Below are 18233 nucleotides of genomic sequence, written 5' to 3' on the forward strand. Positions count from 1 at the left end.
TTCAAATCTCTTCCAATGTTAAATGTTTTTGTAGTAAAGAATCAAGGCATGGGACTTCCCTGGTGGCACATTTGTTAGGAGTCCACCTGCCAATGCAGGGGACATGGATTTGAGCTCTGGTCCGGGAAGATCCCACATGCCGCGGAGCAACTACTGAGCCCGTGCACCACAACTACTGAGCCTGCACCCTAGAGCCCACGAGTCACAACTTCTGAGCCTGTGTGCCACAACTGCTGAGCCCATGTGCCACAACTACTGAAGCCTGTGCCCCTGGAGCCCGTGCTCTGCCACAGAAGAGGCCACCGCCACGAGAAGCCTGTGCACCGCAATGGGGAGCAGCTCCTGCTCGCCTCAACTAGAGAAAGCCCACACAGCAACGAAGACCCAATGCAGCCAAAAATAAATAAATAAATAAATAAATAAATAAATGAAGGCGTAAAGACAGAAACCTTTGATGTCTGCCATTGTGGGAAAGCTTTATGTTGCTTGTGAAACAAACCACAAATATGTCATCATGTCTTTAATTTTTAATTTTATTAGTGACAAGGTAAATAGGTACATGAAAATCTTCACAGATATCTACATGTGTATTTAAATAAAGCAAGAGTTGAGTTCAAAGAGTGGGGCTTCAGTGGCGACTGGTCCATGTTGTTTACTTAGTGTATAAAAATCTCCAAGTTTATAAAACTTGATTTGCCCATTTTTTTTCCCATTCTTGAAAGCTAGCTGCAAGTATTTCAAAAGGCATATCTAAAATATAGATAGATTCTAAGAGAAGCACGGCACATTATGAATGATGAAAGTGATTGGCTTTACATGATGAGAAGCAGATTCACTCAGTGCACTGGTAGAATATTCTCCATGCGGAGGGGGGGCGGGGATGCTCAAGAACGCACCTGACCTCAGTGTTCGTTGATGGCCGTCTGTGAGCTGCCTGCAGGTGGCAGCGCCTGTCCTTCTAGACGGGGACCACTCTTGGCTGAGATGTGAGCCTGGAGCTTGCCTCTGAAGTCCTCATACCTGCTGTGTTCTGGATCCAGCCTTGCCCCTGGCACCTCGAGTCTCCTCCAGGTGTCTGTACGCCCTGGCTCATAGGGTCCCAGACCTAAGAGTTCCTTCGCACAGGTTAGCTTAAAAGGCAATAGGTGTGTTTTCTCAGGGATCTTTTATTCTCTCTTGGCCAGAAGTCAGGCATGACGAGAAGATTTAGGGCTTTATTTGGGGGAAGAGAGACCCATCTCTGTGATATGATTGGAGAGACATCCCTCCAATCATCTTACAGAAACGGCCACCTCCCTGTACGACCAATTCTACCCAGACAACTAACACCTAAGACCCCCTGAGGCTGGTGTGGGACCCTCCAACTCTTTGAAACATGTGCAGTTCTCACCCAGTGAGCCACACACACTGGGAGCCAGACTTGGGTTCCTGACAGCTTGAAACCACTACCGTGACAGACTTTAACTCACAAGCGGGCAGAATACAAACTGTTCAGTGTGTTCGTCCATGTGCCTTTCGTTTGGTTTCCAAAGAAGTTGTGCAGCTATAACCAAATGGCTCCTCTCCAGGTTAAGTCATGACCGAAAATTTAGTGTCTGTGAGTCTGGCTCATCTTTCCAATCAAGTGTGATTATTGAAATAGGGATATAAATTTTCCATCTGCTTCATAAACTTAAGGATTTGGGTCTGCTGGTTCTATCATACTTAATATTCAGGATATTACTTTTAAAAATAACTAATGCCAGTGTAAACATGCTTTTGATACATAGGTCTATAAAATATTGCACATAAATATAAAATTGGTTCAGCATCTCTTCATAATAGTTTTTCATTGTCATAAAAAGGATACAAACTTGGGCAGACTATATAAATTTGGCTGGTCAATTTTACTTGAAAAATGATACTGTTACACATGATTATGGATTATTTACAAGAGTTTTAAACATAAAGTTTCTGTGATGGTTGAATTAAAGACAATGGGAAAATAGCTTAAGTAAAAATTATTTTCCAAAGTCATGTACTATAAAGATTAGCAGTAAAAATGAATAGTAAGGTGGGAATAGGCGATTCTAAATAAAATCCCTAGGAACATGTTTTCTAGGTTCATCTCACATCTGCCTAACTTTATGTTTCCTCCTATTTATGTTTAACATGTCTTTTCTGTGAATATAAGTTTGAGATGTAGTAGAAAAAATAGGTGTTTAATACCAAGCTAAATGTTGGCATTGCCTCTTGTAGATATTAAAAATAATATGTTTACCCAAATTATTAAATTGCTTTTTTATTAATGGACTCTAGAAATTTTACCATTACTTTTAAGCACCACCTAGGGTCAAGAGTCCCTGGAAATTTGTATATTGCTAATTAAGTCAACGGAAAGATTATTATTTTTTTTTTTTTTGTAAAAGGAAATACAAATGCAACTTTTTGCAAAGCTAAATTAAGCAGATGTGAGGCCCTGGAAAGTGTGAATAGAAGTAATTTCAGGTAGAAGGCAGCAAGGTGTTGAGTGAAACGGTCTTCGAATACCAGTTTGCTTTTCTTTAACGCTGTCTAAATCCTGACTAAGTTCTGCTAAATGATATATTATGCACAAACTGGATATCTCGGAAGGAAATCTAGTGAGTGATTTTGAAAACCAGCGAACCAAATCTTAATTTCCAAATCCTCTAGAGTATCAGTCTAGAGCCATGGAAAATAAATAAATAAATCGTTATCCTCACTTACAAAGATGATCTTTGCCGTTTCCAAAGTACTTTCACAGTCCCAACAGCATAGGTTGGTCTCCCTGAGCAGTAACGTCATTAGAAATGTTTCTTTTCCAGAGGGAGGTGTCAAATATTCTGTTGGATACAGTAGTGTCGGAAGGTTTGGCCCTAGTTCACCTTCTAAAGTCTATCCTAATTCAGACATTGCATCTTTGAGACTTCAGTTGGATTCATCTGGAAAGCAGCCTCATGTTCCCATACCCATTTCAAAGTGTCTGCCAAATACGGAAGGACTCAAGCCAAAGACATCTTCCGCGATTGTCCATTGTTTCTGCAGCGTCAAGGATGCTTCCTTCCGGAAAAGGGTCACTGGGATCCGAGGCAGCTTTTCTAAAGCACAGTGTAGACAAGGTGATACCATGGCCTTTCCAATTCTTAGGACACTGGCAGGTAGAGGAAAACCTTGGTTGAACCTTCCTGATCCTTCTTTTCTTTGAACTGGACCAGTGTCGGAGTTTGTTTGGTCTTTGGTTTTCCTTTTCACGCCTCAGGGGTTTTCTCATTGGTCAGCTGTTCCCTGTCATTCATATCATCCTGGGGGGGTCTTGCTCGGTCAAAGAATCCGCACTACAAAGAGAGAAACGGGCTAGCAAGTCAGGTCATCCTGAGAATTTGTGAAAGTCCTCATTCTAAGAGTTTTCCCTTCATTTGTTGTCTAAGGAACTTGGTGCTCTGAGAATATAATCTGCCCAGTTCTCCAAATTAGGAGGTGAAAGCAGTGTGTCCTTTACCTGCAGAGAGGAATTCATTGCCTACGCAGAGCGTCTGTGTCCTTCCTGCCATGTCCATGGTGGTGGGAGAATGTTCGTTTTATATAAACCACTTATGGACCTCGTATATTTTTCTGGGGTTACAGCAACCTGGCCCAAGGAGTCCCTCTCTGCTTTCGACATGTTTTCTGGAGCCAGCAGCAATGTGAACTGCCAGCCAGGGATGGCAGATTCCTGAAGTGGACTGTGGGCTACCTTGGGATGGACTGAAGGAAGAAGTGAGGAGATGCTTGTCTATCTCTCTGCACTTGGTGGAACATACAGTATATGGAGGAAAATTAGATGGGTCCTTTATTTCAATCCCAGAACATCTTCGTGACTCTGAAAATCAATTAGCAACTCGGGGAAGAGGTGATTATAGAATTTTCATTCTCCTGAATTTCAAAGGAGTACTTGGTCTAGGAGAATATAACTTTTCCTAGGAACCCAGAACCTTAATTCTTATTGTTTCTTAGGTTGGAAGCCCAATTTGTTGGGTTTGACTTATAACCATTGAGTCATCTTTCCTTTGTAGGACTAGTGCAATATTCTATCAATTGCTGTGTATCGTTGCATCATTTTTGGACATAAAGTTTATATAAATAACAGACTAACATGAAAGTCTATTTGTAAAGGTAGACTATGCAATAGACCTTTGTGGGCTCAGGATGGCACAAAACAGCTGATAATGATCAGGAAAGCCATTATTTAACTCCAAAGGCAAGGTTTTCTCAGTTTATTAAGCATGCCTCATGTTGTTTCAAAATAAAAATACACTATGATTTTGGAGAATGCCAACAATAGCGATTAACTAAGATGTGACTGGATTAATTACCTTCACAGTCATGTCACTGTGACATTGTTTCTATTTTGGAATGGAAAGCTCTGTGAAACTTGGCAGTACTGTGGTTTGGGGACCAGAAATTAACTCACATTGTAGACTTTTAGTAGAAACTTTAGCAAAACACATGAAAGAGTAAGTTAAGGCTTCTTAATGGAGATGGACTAGTTGGCAAGATCAAAAAAGCAAGTCTGAGAATATTAGAACATGCATGATCTATGTGGTGTCATTGAAAGCCCATGTAATAATTAATTACTATATTAATTGCATCCGTGTAGTGCTTATAAAGAAAACTCTCAAAGTATTGCTGATAGGATTGTGTCAACAAAAAGCTGAAGATCTCGATTAATTAAATAAGAAAAAGAAGTCTTCATCATAACATGATCACTCCAAGCATATTGGAAAGAAGATCACAGGTCTTAGTTAATGAAGTCCAACTCTCTTTACATTTATTTACAAGAAATTACAAGATAAAAGCAGCAATAAACACCCTCAATCTTCTTAAATGTCACTTCCACAAGCATACTAAGTTTGCCAAAGCAAACAAGACCATTTTCCCTTCATGTCCCTATGTTGGAAATTCCCAAATCATGCCTCTAGCCTTGTCTTTTAAAATCCTAGGTATATCCTTCTAAATCCTCTCCGTGGCCTCTCTACTGAAAAAGGAAAAGAAAGCAAATAAACTTACCTTCCATAAAGCCAAGGTTAAAATGGCCAGAACCAGTAATCCAAGAAGTATTGCTAGTATTATTACCCATAACGGGATCGAGAAGGAAACATTTGGGGTTGCCCAAATAACCGATGTTTTAATCTGGAATGGAACATAAAAGAAATGAGCTCTAACGTGAAAACTACTGGGTGAAGTAGAGCAGTAATTACCAATATAATACTGGGGGGGAGTACTTCTGAAAGGATCCATGCAATAATTGAAATCACCCCAGGGGCGATTCGATGGTTTACAGCACTCGAACATGGCATCTTAAAAATTGGCACGTTCTCAGGCCTCCAGGTTAGGTGCAAGTCCAGTTACAGACACTTGGTGGGTGTTTGGCTTATACCAACCCAGAAACCCTAGAATAGAATTGAGGTGGACCAGGAACCAACAAGGTGGAAAGGAGTTACCTTAAATTGGGTTGGACCTTTTACGGCAAAAAATGGCTAAAAGTAAACCCTACAAAAAGCCAAGTCTGCCCACACGTTTCTCCACAGAACTGGGCTCACCTCACTGAGAGGTGAGCTTGCAAACAACCATGGACTGCTGGAGTGCAAGAAGGATAGACATCACCTAATTCCTCATTTTACAGATGAGAAAATTGAGTCCCAGGGGACTAAGTGATCCACAGATCTAATTAGTGTCACTGCCTCTTTAGCCCTAGGCTCTGTGCTCTATCAAGAAAGAGCCCATCATTGCTCTAGTAATCACAGTCATGTAAGGCCATGATGCATTTTATGAAAGTAACTCACATTTTATGAAAGTAACTGTAGTCAGTGACATGAATGCTAATTGTCCCAATGTAGTGGAGCTGCCTTCGGTCTTAAATCCAATTTTCAGTTGCTGTTGGGCCTCACTGAATTCCCCACTGTTGCAAGGGAACTTCGACGAAAAACGAGACCTTCCCCGCAGAGGTCCTCGCTCCATGTGTGCGACCCACCCCTGCCTCCCCACATGGGAAGAAGCAGCTCTACTATAGCCCATGTGCTGGGGACCTCTGCCTCTGGAGACTCCAAAAAAAACCAAGGAGAGACCCAGCCCTGCCGCACACACCTGCTGTCAAAGAAAAGAGAAAGAAAAATATTCTTGGATCTAAAATGTTATTCACTAAAGCAGGCCTATCTGGTTTTAGAGAGAAGTGAGCATCGCCTCAGTTGAACTGGTTCATGTGCTCCTGGTTTTAACTGTGTTGGTTGGAAGGATCCTGAGTCTCGTCCTGACCCACATGCAGAAACTCTAGGCCACACTTCCCTACCCCACCAGGAGGTGAGGGTGAACTCAGGGTGGGGTGGTGGTTCTGGTGCTGCCCCTGGCTGGAAACATGGGTGTTTTCAGTCTGTGCTCTAGTGCTGGGTCCTGCCTCTGCTCACATCTTTTTTTTTTTTTTTTAATATTTATTGATTTGTTTTTATTATTTATTTATTTATTTTGGCTGTGCCTGGTCTTAGTTGCGGCGTGCGGGATCTAGTTCCCCGCCCAGGGATCAAACCCAGGCCCCCTGCACTGGGAGCGTGGAGTCTTACCCACGGGACCACCAGGGAAGTCCCTCTGCTCACATCTGTCCTTCCACCTTCTTAACTAGATTTGAGCATTCTGCCTGTGCTCTTCTTAGCCTGTCAAGGTTTTTATTGCTCCTTCATCCTGGTCCACGTCCCTTGTGCCACACACGTACTGATGACTTATTCACTTGATTCTCCAGCCCCAAGTATCATTTACATCCAGGCTGAGCAACGACACTGATGGTGGTGAAACTGCTAGAGATTCCACGTGGTGAGGAATGCCGGGGACTTGACAGATGCTCTCAGTGAGAGAAAGCCTAGCATAACCTACTCACTTTTGTACCTTCCTCCTTTACCTGTTAGCTTCCCTGGCTGGTGTTGCCCCTATTCATCCAGAGCATCGATAAGAGGGTTCCATGATAGCAACGTTCCATTACCACAGAGGGATCACACTCACCCTACTTGACACAGTTTGAGGACGGGACACATGGTACCAATTTTGAAGAAATGCATTGCAAGGACTCAAACATCTCCATTCCAGTAATTTACTCTGAAGTGATCCTCTGCATGGTTATGGTTCCACAAGCCAGTTGGGGACCAGACAGTTTCTCTTTATATCCCTTTTCCTTGGTGAATTACATCTGATAATGTATGAAATCAGTGCTCAATCCTGCATCTTAAGGTGCTCAGAGAAAGGGCATGAAATGATAACTTAAAATAACCCTAATATTACTGGAGGCACACCGATACAGTTTTTTTTTTTTTAACATCTTTATTGGAGTATAATTGCTTTACAATGGTGTGTTAGTTTCTGCTGTATGGCAAAGTGAGTCAGCTCTATGTATACATATATCCCCATATCCCCTCCCTCTTGTGTCTCCCTCCCACCCTCCCTATCCCACCCCTCTAAGGGGTCACAAAGCACCGAGCTGATCTCCCTGTGCTATGCAGCTGCTTCCCACCAGCTATCTACCTTACGTTTGGTAGTGTGTATATATGTCCATGCCTCTCTCTCGCTTTGTCCCAGCTTACCCTTTCCCCTCCCCGTGTCCTCAAGTCCATTCTCTGTGTCTGCATCTTTATTCCTGTCCTGCCCATAGGTTCTTCAGAATCATTTTTTACTTTTTTTTTAGGTTCCATATATATGTGCTAGCATATGGTATTTGTTTTTCTCTTTCTGACTTACTTCACTCTGTATGACAGATTGTAGGTCCATCCACCTCACTACAAACAACTCAATTTCATTTCTTTTTATGGCTGAGTAATATTCCATTGTATATGTGTACCACATCTTCTTTATCCATTCATCTGTCGATGGACACTTAGGTTGCTTCCATGTCCTGGCTATCGTAAATAGAGCTGCAATGAACATTGTGGTACATGACTCTTTTTGAATTATGGTTTTCTCAGGGTATGTGCCCAGTAGTGGGATTTCTGGGTCATATGGTAGTTCTATTTAGTTTTTTAAGGAACCTCCATAGTGGCTGTAGCAATTTAAATTCCCACCAACAGTGCAAGAGGGTTCCCTTTTCTCCACACCCTCTCCAGGATTTATTCTTTGTAGATTTTTTGATGATGGCCATTCTGACTGGTGTGAGGTGATACCTCATTGTAGTTTTGATTTGCATTTCTCTAATGATTAGTGATGTTGAGCATCATTTCATGTGTTTGTTGGCAATCTGTATATCTTCTTTGGAGAAATGTCTATTTAGGTCTTCTGCCCATTTTTGGATTGGGTTGTTTGTTTTTTTTGATGTTGAGCTGCATGAGCTGCTTATATATTTTGGAGATTAATCCTTTGTCAGTTGCTTCATTTGCAAATATTTTCTCCCATTCTGAGGGTTGTCCTTTCGTCTTGTGTATGGTTTCCTTTGCTGTGCAAAAGCTTTTAAGTCTCATTAAGTCCCATTTGTTTATTTTTGTTTTCATTTCCTTTTCTCTAGGAGGTGGGTCAAAAAGGATCTTACTGTGATTTACATCATAGAGTGTTCTGCCTATGTTTTCCTCTAAGAGTTTGATAGTGTCTGGCCTTACATTTAGGTCTTTAATCCATTTTGAGTTTATTTTTGTGTATGGTGTTAGGGAGTGTTCTAATTTCATTCTGTTACATGTAGCTGTCCTGTTTTTCCAGCACTACGTATTGAAGATGCTGTCTTTTCTCCATTGTATATTCTTGCCTCCTTTATCAATGATAAGGTGACCATGTGTGCGTGGGTTTATCTCTGGGCTTTCTATCCTGTTCCATTGATCTATATTTGTTTTTGTGCCAGTCCCATACTTGTCTTGATTACTGTAGCTTTGTAGTATAGTCTGAGGTCAGGGAGTCTGATTCCTCCAGCTCCACTTTTCTTTTTCAGTATTGCTTTGGCTATTCAGAGTCTTTTGTGTTTCCACACAAATTGTGAAATTTTTTGTTCTAGTTCTGTGAAAAATGCCATTGGTAGTTTGACAGGGATTGTATTGAATCTGTAGATTGCTTTGGGTAGTAGAGTCATTTTCACATTGTTGATTCTTCCAATCCAAGAACGTGGTATATCTCTCCATCTTTTTGTATCATCTTTAATTTCTTTCATCAGTGTCTCATAGTTTTCTGCATACAGGTCTTTTGTCTCCTTAGGTAGGTTTATTCCTAGGTATTTTATTCTTTTTGTTGCAGTGGTAAATGGGAGTGTTTCCTTAATTTCTCTTTCAGATTTTTCATCATTAGTGTATAGGAATGCAAGAGATTTCTGTGCATTAATTTTGTGTCCTGTTACTTTACCAAATTCATTGACTAGCTCTGGTAGTTTTCTGGTAGCATCTTTAGGATTCTCTCTGTATGGTATCATGTCATCTGCAAACAGTGACAGTTTTACTTCTTCTTTTCCAATTTGTATTCCTTTTATTTCTTTTTCTTCTCGGATGGCTGTGGCTAAAACTTCTAAACCTGTGTTGAATAATGATGGTGAGTACGCAACCTTGTCTTGTTCCTGATCTTAGTGGAAATGGTTTCACTTTTTCACCATTGAGAATGATGTTGGCTGTGGGTTGGTCATATATGGCCTTTATTATGTTGAGGTCGGTTCCCTCTATGCCTACTTTCTGGAGTTTTTTTTTTAATCATAAATGGGTGCTGAATTTTGTCTAGAGCTTTTTCTGCATCTATTGAGATGATCATATGGTTTTCATCCTTCAATTTGTTAATATGGCGTATCACATTGATTGATTTGCATATACTGAAGAATCCTTGCATTCCTGGGATAAACCCCACTTGATCATGGTGTATGATCCATTTAATGTGCTGTTGGATTCTGTTTGCTAGTATTTTGTGGAGGATTTTTGCATGTATGTTCATCAGTGATATTGGCCTGTAGCTTTCTTTTTTTGTGGCATCTTTGGTTTTGGTATCAGGGTGATGGTGGCTTCGTAGAATGAGTTTGGGAGTGTTCCTCCCTCTGCTATATTTTGGAAGAGTTTGAGAAGGATAGGTGTTAGCTCTTCTCTAAATGTTTGCTGGAATTCGCCTGTGAACCCACCTAGCCCTGGGCTTTTGTTAGTTGGAAGATTTTTTTTTTTTTTGCGGTACACGGGCCTCTCACTGTTGTGGCCTCTCCCGTTGTGGAGTATAGGCTCCAGACGTGCAGGCTCAGCGGCCATGGCTCACGGGCCTAGCCACTCCACGGCATGTGGGATCTTCCCAGACCGGGGCATGAACCTGTGTCCCCTGCATCGGCAGGTGGACTCTTAACCACTGCACCACCAGGGAAGCCCAGTTGGAAGATTTTTAATCACAGTTTCAATTTCAGTGCTTGTGAGTTGTCTCTTTACATTTTCTGTTTCTTCCTGGTTCAGTTTTGGAAGGTTGTGCTTTTCTAACAAATTGTCCATTTCTTCCAGGTTGTCCATTTTATTGGCATAGAGTTTCTTGTAGTAATCTCTCATGATCCTTTGTATTTCTGCAGTATCAGTTGTTACTTCTGCTTTTTCATTTCTAATTCTGTTGATTTGAGTCTTCTGCCTTTTTTTCTTGATGAGTCTGGCTAATGGTTTATCAGCTTTGTTTATCTTCTCAAAGAAACAGCTATTAGTTTTACTGATCTTTGTTATTGTTTCCTCATACGATTTTTAATTTACTTCTGATCCGATCTTTATGATTTCTTTCCTTCTGCTAATTTTGGGGTTTTTTTAAATTCTTTTTTATCTAAATGCATTAGATGTAAGGTTAGGTTGTTTATTTGAGATGTTTCTTGAGGTAGGATTGTATTGCTATAAACTTTTCTCTCAGAACTGCTTTTGCTGCATCCCATAGGTTCTGGGTCATCGTGTTTTCATTGTCATTTGTTTCTAGGTATTTTCTGATTTCCTCTTTGATTTCTTCAGTGATCTCTTGGTTATTTAGTAGCATATTGTTTAGCTTCTATGTGTTTGTTTTTTTTCTTGTAATTGATATCTAGTCTCATAGCGTTGTGGTCAGAAAAGATACTTGATACGATTTCAATTTTCTTAAATTTACCAACGCTTGATTTGTTATGCAAGATATGATCCATCCTGGAGAATGTTTCATGAGCACTTGAGAGGAAAGTGTATTCTGTTGTTTTTGGATGGAATGTCCTATAAATATCAATTAAGTCCATCTTGTTTAATGTATCATTTAAAGCTTGTGTTTCCTTATTTACTTTCATTTTGGATGATCTGTCCATTGGTGAAAGTGGGCTGTTGAAGTCCCCTACCATGATTGTGTTACTGTCGATTTCCCCTTTTATGGCTATTAGCATTTGACTTATTGTATTGAGGTGCTGTTATGTTGGGCACATAAATATTTACAATTGCCCTATCTTCTTCTTGGATTGATCCCTTGATCATTATGTAGTGTCCTTCTTTGTGTCTTGTGATAGCCGTTACTTTAAAGTATTTTGTCTGATATGAGAATTGCTTCTCCAACTTTCTTTTGATTTCCATTTGCATGGAATATCTTTTTCCATCCCCTCACTTTCAGTCTGTATGTGTCCCTAGGTCTGAAGTGGGTTTTTTGTAGACAGCATATATATGGGTCTTTTTTTTTGTATCCATTCAGCCATTCTGTGTCTTTTGGTTGAGTGTTTAATCCATTTACATTTGAGGTAATTATCAATATGTATGTTCCTATTACCATTTTCTTAATTGTTTTGGGTTTGTTTTTATAAGTCTTTTCCTTCTCTTATGTTTCCTGCCTAGAGAAGTTCCTGTAACATTTTTTTGTAAAGCTGTTTTGGTGGTGCTGAATTCTCTTAGCTTTTGCTTGTCTGTAAAGGTTCTAATTTCTCTGTTGAATCTGAATGAGATCCTTGTTGGGTAGAGTAATCTTGGTAGAGTAACCCTAACCCTAACCCTAACCCTTTCATCACTTTGAATATGTCCTGCCACTCCCTTCTGGCTTGCAGAGTTTTTGCTGAAAGATCAGCTGTTAATCTTATGGGGATTCCCTTGTATATTATTTGTTGCTTTTCCCTTAATTTTTGATAGCTTGATTAATATGTGTCTTGGCATGTTTCTCCTTGTATTTATCTTGTATGGGACTCTCTGCGTTTCCTGGACTTGATTATTTCCTTTCCCTTATTAGGGAAGTTTTTTGAACTATAATCTCTTCAAATATTTTCTCAGTCCCTTTCTTTTTCTCTTCTTCTTCTGGGACCCCTATAATTCGAACGTTGGTGTGTTTAATGTTGTCCCAGAGGTCTCTGAGATTGTCCTCAATTCTTTTCATTCTTTTTCCTTTATTCTGCTCTGTGGTAGTCATTTCCACTATTTTATCTTCCAGGTCACTTATCTGTTCTTCTTCCTCAGTTATTCTGCTATTGAATCCTTCTAGAGAATTTTTAATTTCATTTATTGTGCTGTTCATCATTGTTTGTTTGCTCTTTAGTTCTTCTAGGTCCTTGTTAAACGTTTCTTGTATTTTCTCCATTCTGTTTCCAGGATTTTGGATCATCTTTACTATCATTACTCTGAATTCTTTTCCAGGTAGACTGCCTATTTCCTGTTCATTTGTTTGGTCTGGTGGGTTTTTACCTTGCTCCTTCATCCGCTGTGTGTTTCTCTGTCTTCTCATTTTGCTTATCTTACTGTGTTTGGGGTCTCCTTTTTGCAGGCTGCAGGTTCGTAGTTCCCGTTGATTTTGGTGTCTGCTCCAGGTGGGTAAGGTTGGTTCAGTGGGTTTTGTAGGCTTCCTGTTGGAGGGGAGTGGTGCCTGTGTTCTGGTGGATGAGGCTGGATCTTGTCTTTCTGGTGGGCCGGACTGTGCCTGGTGGTGTGTTTTGGGCTCCCTGTGAACTTAGTATGATTTTAGGCAGCCTCTCTGCTAATGGGTGGGGTTGTGTTCCTGTCTTGCTAGTTGTTTGGAATGGGGTGTCCAGCACTGGAGTTTGCTGGTTGTTGAGTGGAGCTGGGTCTTAGCGTTGACATTGAGATCTCTGGGAGAGCTCTCGCCAATTGATATTACGTGTGGCCAGGAGGTCTCTAGTGGACCAGTGTCCTGAACTCGGCTCTCCCACCTTAGAGGCTCAGGCCTGACACCCGGCTGGAGCACCAAGACCCTGTCAGCCACATGGCTGCAGCATCCATCTGCCATTATTGTTGCTTTCTTTCTCTCTCAACAGCTGAGCACGATAACATGCACCCTCTTTCTCCTGAACCGGGAGAAGCTGAAGGAGAGCTGGTGGGAGCAGGAGGGGCCACAGTCACAGCTGAGGCTTGACTCCAACAAAGTCAAAACAGCGCGAACCCCCTTCTTCCTGCGCCCTGCACCAACTTTCCCAGCATGTGAGCTGCCGCATCACTTTCGCCTTATGATACAGTTTTCAGAATGAGAATTTCAGAATTTTGGAACTACAAAGGGTAGTAGTGGTCATGCACTCATAAGCCAGGTACAGTGACCTAGGAGATAGAAAATCTGATGCCATGGACAATTCTGAGGTTTCTTGTAAATGTTTCTTCCCCCTAAGCTCTAAGTCCACTAAGGAAACAACATAGTTTTGGTCTGTATTTTGTGCATGTGTTAGAGATCACCAAAATTTACTAATAGATAATTTACAGGAACACAGGCAACAATACTTTTCCATGTTCCCTCTTCTGATTTACCTAATTAATACCTGAAATCACCTCCCAATGTTTCATTTTAACATAGGAAACGGTTCTAATTTTGTAAGTTAAAAAAAACGCTAAGCTAAAGGAGTTGAAATAAGGGCTGATGGTCTGTTCAAATTGTTGGTTTAATAAAAAGAAATGGAATGAGAGAATAGCTGCTGAGTTTTTGCTGAGTTTCTTTGCCACTTGGCTATTGCAGGCTTCAATGTCTTATCTATAAAACTAGTCTGTCGGCATACAGATGGCCAAAAGGCACGTGAAAAGATGCTCAACATCACTAATTATTAGAGAAATTTAAATCAAAAGTACAACGAAGTATCACCTCACACTGGTCAGAATGGCAATCATCAAAAAATCTACAAAAAATAAATGCTGGAAAAGGTGTGGAGAAAAGAGAACCCTTTTACAGTGTTGGTGGGAATGTAAATTGGTACAGCCACTATGGAGAACAGTATGGAGTTTCCTTAAGAAACTAAAAATAGAGCTACTGTATGATCCAGCAATCCCACTCCTGGGCATATATTCGGAGAAAACCATAATTCAGAAAGATACATGCATCCCAATGTTCACTGCAGCACTATGTATTTACAATAGCCAGGACATGGAAGCAACCTAAATGTCCATCGAGAGATGAATAGATAAAGAAGATATGGTACATATATACAATGAAATATTTCTCACCCATAAAAAAGGACGAAATAATGCCATTTGCAGCAACATGGATGGACCTGGAGATTGTCAAACTCAGTGAAATAAGTCAGACACAGAAAGAGAAATATCATATGATATTGCTTATATGTAGAACCTTAAAAAATGGTACAAATGAACTTATTTACAAAACAGAAATAGAGTCATAGATGTAAAAAAACAATCTTATGGTTACCAGGGTGGAAAGGGGGGAGGGATAAATTGGGAGATTGGGGTTGACATATGCATTCTACTATATATAAAATAGATAACTAATAAGGACCTATTGTATAGCACAGGGAACTCTACTCAATGCTCTTGTAATGGCCTATATGGGAAAAGAATCTAAAAAAAGAGTGGATATATGTATATGTATAACTGATTCACTTTGCTGTACAGCAGAAACTAACGTTGTAAATCACCTATGCTCCAATAAAAATTAAAAGAAAAAAACAAACCCCACCCCCCGCCATGGTCTACCTGTGGAAACAAGCAGAAGAGGTCACTCACAAAGATCTAATAATGATATTTGAAGGTTTTTTTTGCAGAAGTGATGGAAAAGTACAAATAAAATACCCCATTTAATACCCCATTAAATTGAACAGGGTATGCTTATTAGGGTGTCTAGAAGCAGAAAACAGCTTTACAAGGTATAATTACAAAATCTGCTGGCTTTCTGTTTGCATTTGCTTCCAAAGAGTCTGACAACAGTCTTAAAACAGTCTCAGAGAAGATGATCACTGATGTCCTTATCCGTTCCAAAATCTGAAATTCTCATCACCAAAACTTTTGCCAGTCTGCTCCTGGTAACATTATGTTCATTTGAAAAATACCATTTCATACCCTTTCTCTGAGCACTTTCAATGGAAGGATTATGCAGGTCATGTACGTTCACCATCTGTAAGTAACTAAGGGAAAAGGACATAGAGATTTAAAGGAAGGCAAACTCAGTGACTTTGCCCCCTAGCCTGCATTCTGCTGTCCTCGCCTGCTGCCTTTAGGACTTCTGTGTGGCACGGAGGCTGCCCGATCTCGATCTAAACCGGGTGCAGGTGCAGCGACCTTCCGTCGCCCCTGGTGGTTCCCTAAGCTTATCCAGGTTTTTCACTGCCTAGTCGAGAAGTTGTTACACTAGAGACAGTAGAAATACAGAACAACAGTAGTGCCCCAGAGCACTTCCTCGGATTTCTAGGGCTGAGGATTTAGATGGCTGCTGCTAGAACAGGGTGGATGAGTCAAAGGTAACACATCATTGGGAGAGTCACCCAGGTCTTGGAAGGAGAGGTCTTTCTGAGAACACATTGATTAGGGAGTCAGGTGACATATTCAGGTCTGTAAATGGCAACGGGGCATTTCATCTGCAAGTGGAAACAGGTAAAGCCAAGCTTTCCTGAGACTCAATACTCTGTATAGACGAGAAACTTGAACTCTACAGGCAAGCTTAAGAGAAAAGACTTAATTGATCACTTTTATGGGACCAGCGTTTATTTAAATTTGTCATAGTCCTGTGGAAACCCTAGGATGGTTTGGAAGAAGCTTGGCCACGAAATAAAATGTTGAAAAATACTCAAACTTTGTTATTTCTAATATTTATGTTTGGCAGCTCATTTTGACAAGCTCACAAGAAGCTTAGATTATCCACTGGATAAGAAATAAGAAAAGTAGGTCTTAATTTCTAGAGTTCCTAATGACTTAACACCAATTTATAGTAAGAATTTTTCATTCATTTCGAATAAGATTTATTAAGCAGCCTATGTTCTCTGAAGCTCTGTTGGTATTATCAACAGCTCCAAGCTGGAACACTCTATAACTCTGGTGTAGATCAGTGCTCTCCAATAGAAATATAATGCAAGCCATGTATGTCATTTAAATTTTATAGTCATCACATGTAAAAAGAGTAAAAAGAAACATGGGGCATTAATTTTAATAATATATTTAATTTGACCCTAAATATCAAAATTATCATGTAATTGATATAAATTATATCAACATGTAATTGATATAAAAATATTCTTTCTTTTTTTTTCTTTTTTTTAACTAAGTCTCCAAAACCCAGTGTTTATTTTACACTTGCAGCAAGTGACAACTGCTGGATTTTTATTGGTTAAAGTAAAATGTAGTCTTACCCCAAAAATAAAGCTGCGTTTAATGGAAAAAATATCTTATACTGCTACAGCTTTAAGGTTTACATTTAAGTGACATAAAATGAAGTAAAACTACTAGTTCAGTTCTTCAGTCACTCCACCCACATCTGGGGGCCTCACCATCCATGGTAATGTGGTGAGTGGCTACCACATTGAACTGCACAGCTTGAGAACTTTTGTATAATCTCACACAATGGTATGTTGAGCCAGATTACCCAAGTCCCTCTTTATTAGATTCATTTATCAAGAAGGTGGTCCCAAGGTGGACAGTGGGGTGTATTTAGGACTAAAGCTTTACTTTAAGAACGTGGGTTTTTGACTACATATATCAACTGCTTTAAGAAAGAGTCACATTGAGTAACTTGAGTACTTAAAACATAGGGAGAAAAATTCAATTACATGCCAACTAATTAACAAACTGTTTTTCTTTTTTTTTTAATGTATCAAGAACCTATGGCTATTTAAAGAATTAGTATAAAATTTTAACAATCCACTTAATATAACTGTCTGCAGTTTTAGGAAGGGGGATCCATGAATTGTAAGTGGTTTAGATGTTCTTAAAGCGATGCGAAGTAGGGAACATTTAATCTTACCTTTATCGTGTTGTAAATCTTGTTGTTCTTTATTATGTTGGAAAGACCATAAATAAGTCTTTAATATGCCTACATTTTATCGTTGACATTTATGATATGTTTTTGTATATTTTGACAAAATACCAAGGTAGAAGGAAAAAGCTCTGTCGTATTTGCAGTGGTGATTAATGTTGATGTCTGTATTTATGTATCACAAAATCTTGTGTAAACATACTTCAGTGGGGTCACAAGAATGTTTTATATAAATGTACCAAGACACCCTACCTAGAGTGCCATTTAGAACAAAATAATAACATGAAGTGGACCAGCTGAACATACCTTTCAACAACATTCAAATAGCTCCTATGAGAAAAGAAGTCCTGTGATAAGTTTGAACTCCAGACAATTGTTTCTTGTAAGAGATCCATTTTAAGATTCTGGAGTTTGGCTAACAACTCAAAAAGTCAAATGGACTCATAGTTTATGTGTGAGTTCTTAATTAAGGATTTTACTGAAATATTTTATAATAACTGCCTTTGGAGTTACACCATTATATCCTCTTCTGGATGTAAATTTTTCGGCTTTAGTCACATGACACACAAATGCCAACGTTTACGAATAGGCAAAAAAAGTGCTCAACTCACTGAATGATTGTTTTTTCTTCTGCGCTGTAATGATTCCGCATTTAGTCATAGCCCCTTTACATCATGCAACCTTTTCCTTGCCTCTGAACGCGGCAAGTGTCGCCTGGCACGGAGAGTTCATTTTTTACAAACACAGACACCGTGCCAGGAGCAAGTGGGGATTACTGTTTTCCTCAATACGGAAAGTTTATCTAGGGCTCAAGAAATGGTTGCATTATGACCACGTTGAAAAGGAAGCACAGAAAGACTCCTCATGGCACACAAGGGCCTAGTAAAACAAGCAAATATTTTTGTCTTACTACCGAAGAAGGAACCAAGATGCTTTCCCCAGTGGCAGAGTACGGACTGGAGCTCTGATGATCCTTCAACCACCTAGTCCAACTGATTCTACCACCAGAAAGCAGTTCCCTTCTGCTGGGTCCTTTTCAAGATAAGGATGACAGGATTTTTGAGAACATGCTCTAAGAAACAGCTCTAAGCACAGTCCTCTCAAATCAAGCCTGTAGGGCACAGCTA

At 39.9% G+C, this 18233-nt stretch overlaps 1 protein-coding gene across 1 annotated transcript in view; it reads right to left on the reverse strand.

The window, feature by feature from the left end:
* Positions 1–512: 512 nt before the first annotated feature.
* ITGA8 (integrin subunit alpha 8) overlaps positions 513–18233 on the reverse strand; it is a 181171-nt gene continuing 163450 nt past the window's right edge. The window contains exons 29-30 of the mRNA XM_060162498.1: positions 5047–5169; positions 513–3335 (exon numbers count right to left, since the gene is read on the reverse strand). Coding sequence (XP_060018481.1) covers positions 3249–3335; positions 5047–5169 — 210 coding nt within the window. The 3' untranslated portion in view covers positions 513–3248. The remainder of the gene's footprint in view (positions 3336–5046; positions 5170–18233) is intronic.

This window comes from Lagenorhynchus albirostris, chromosome 1, assembly GCF_949774975.1.
Source record: "Lagenorhynchus albirostris chromosome 1, mLagAlb1.1, whole genome shotgun sequence".
Classification (NCBI taxonomy): Eukaryota; Metazoa; Chordata; class Mammalia; order Artiodactyla; family Delphinidae; genus Lagenorhynchus; species Lagenorhynchus albirostris.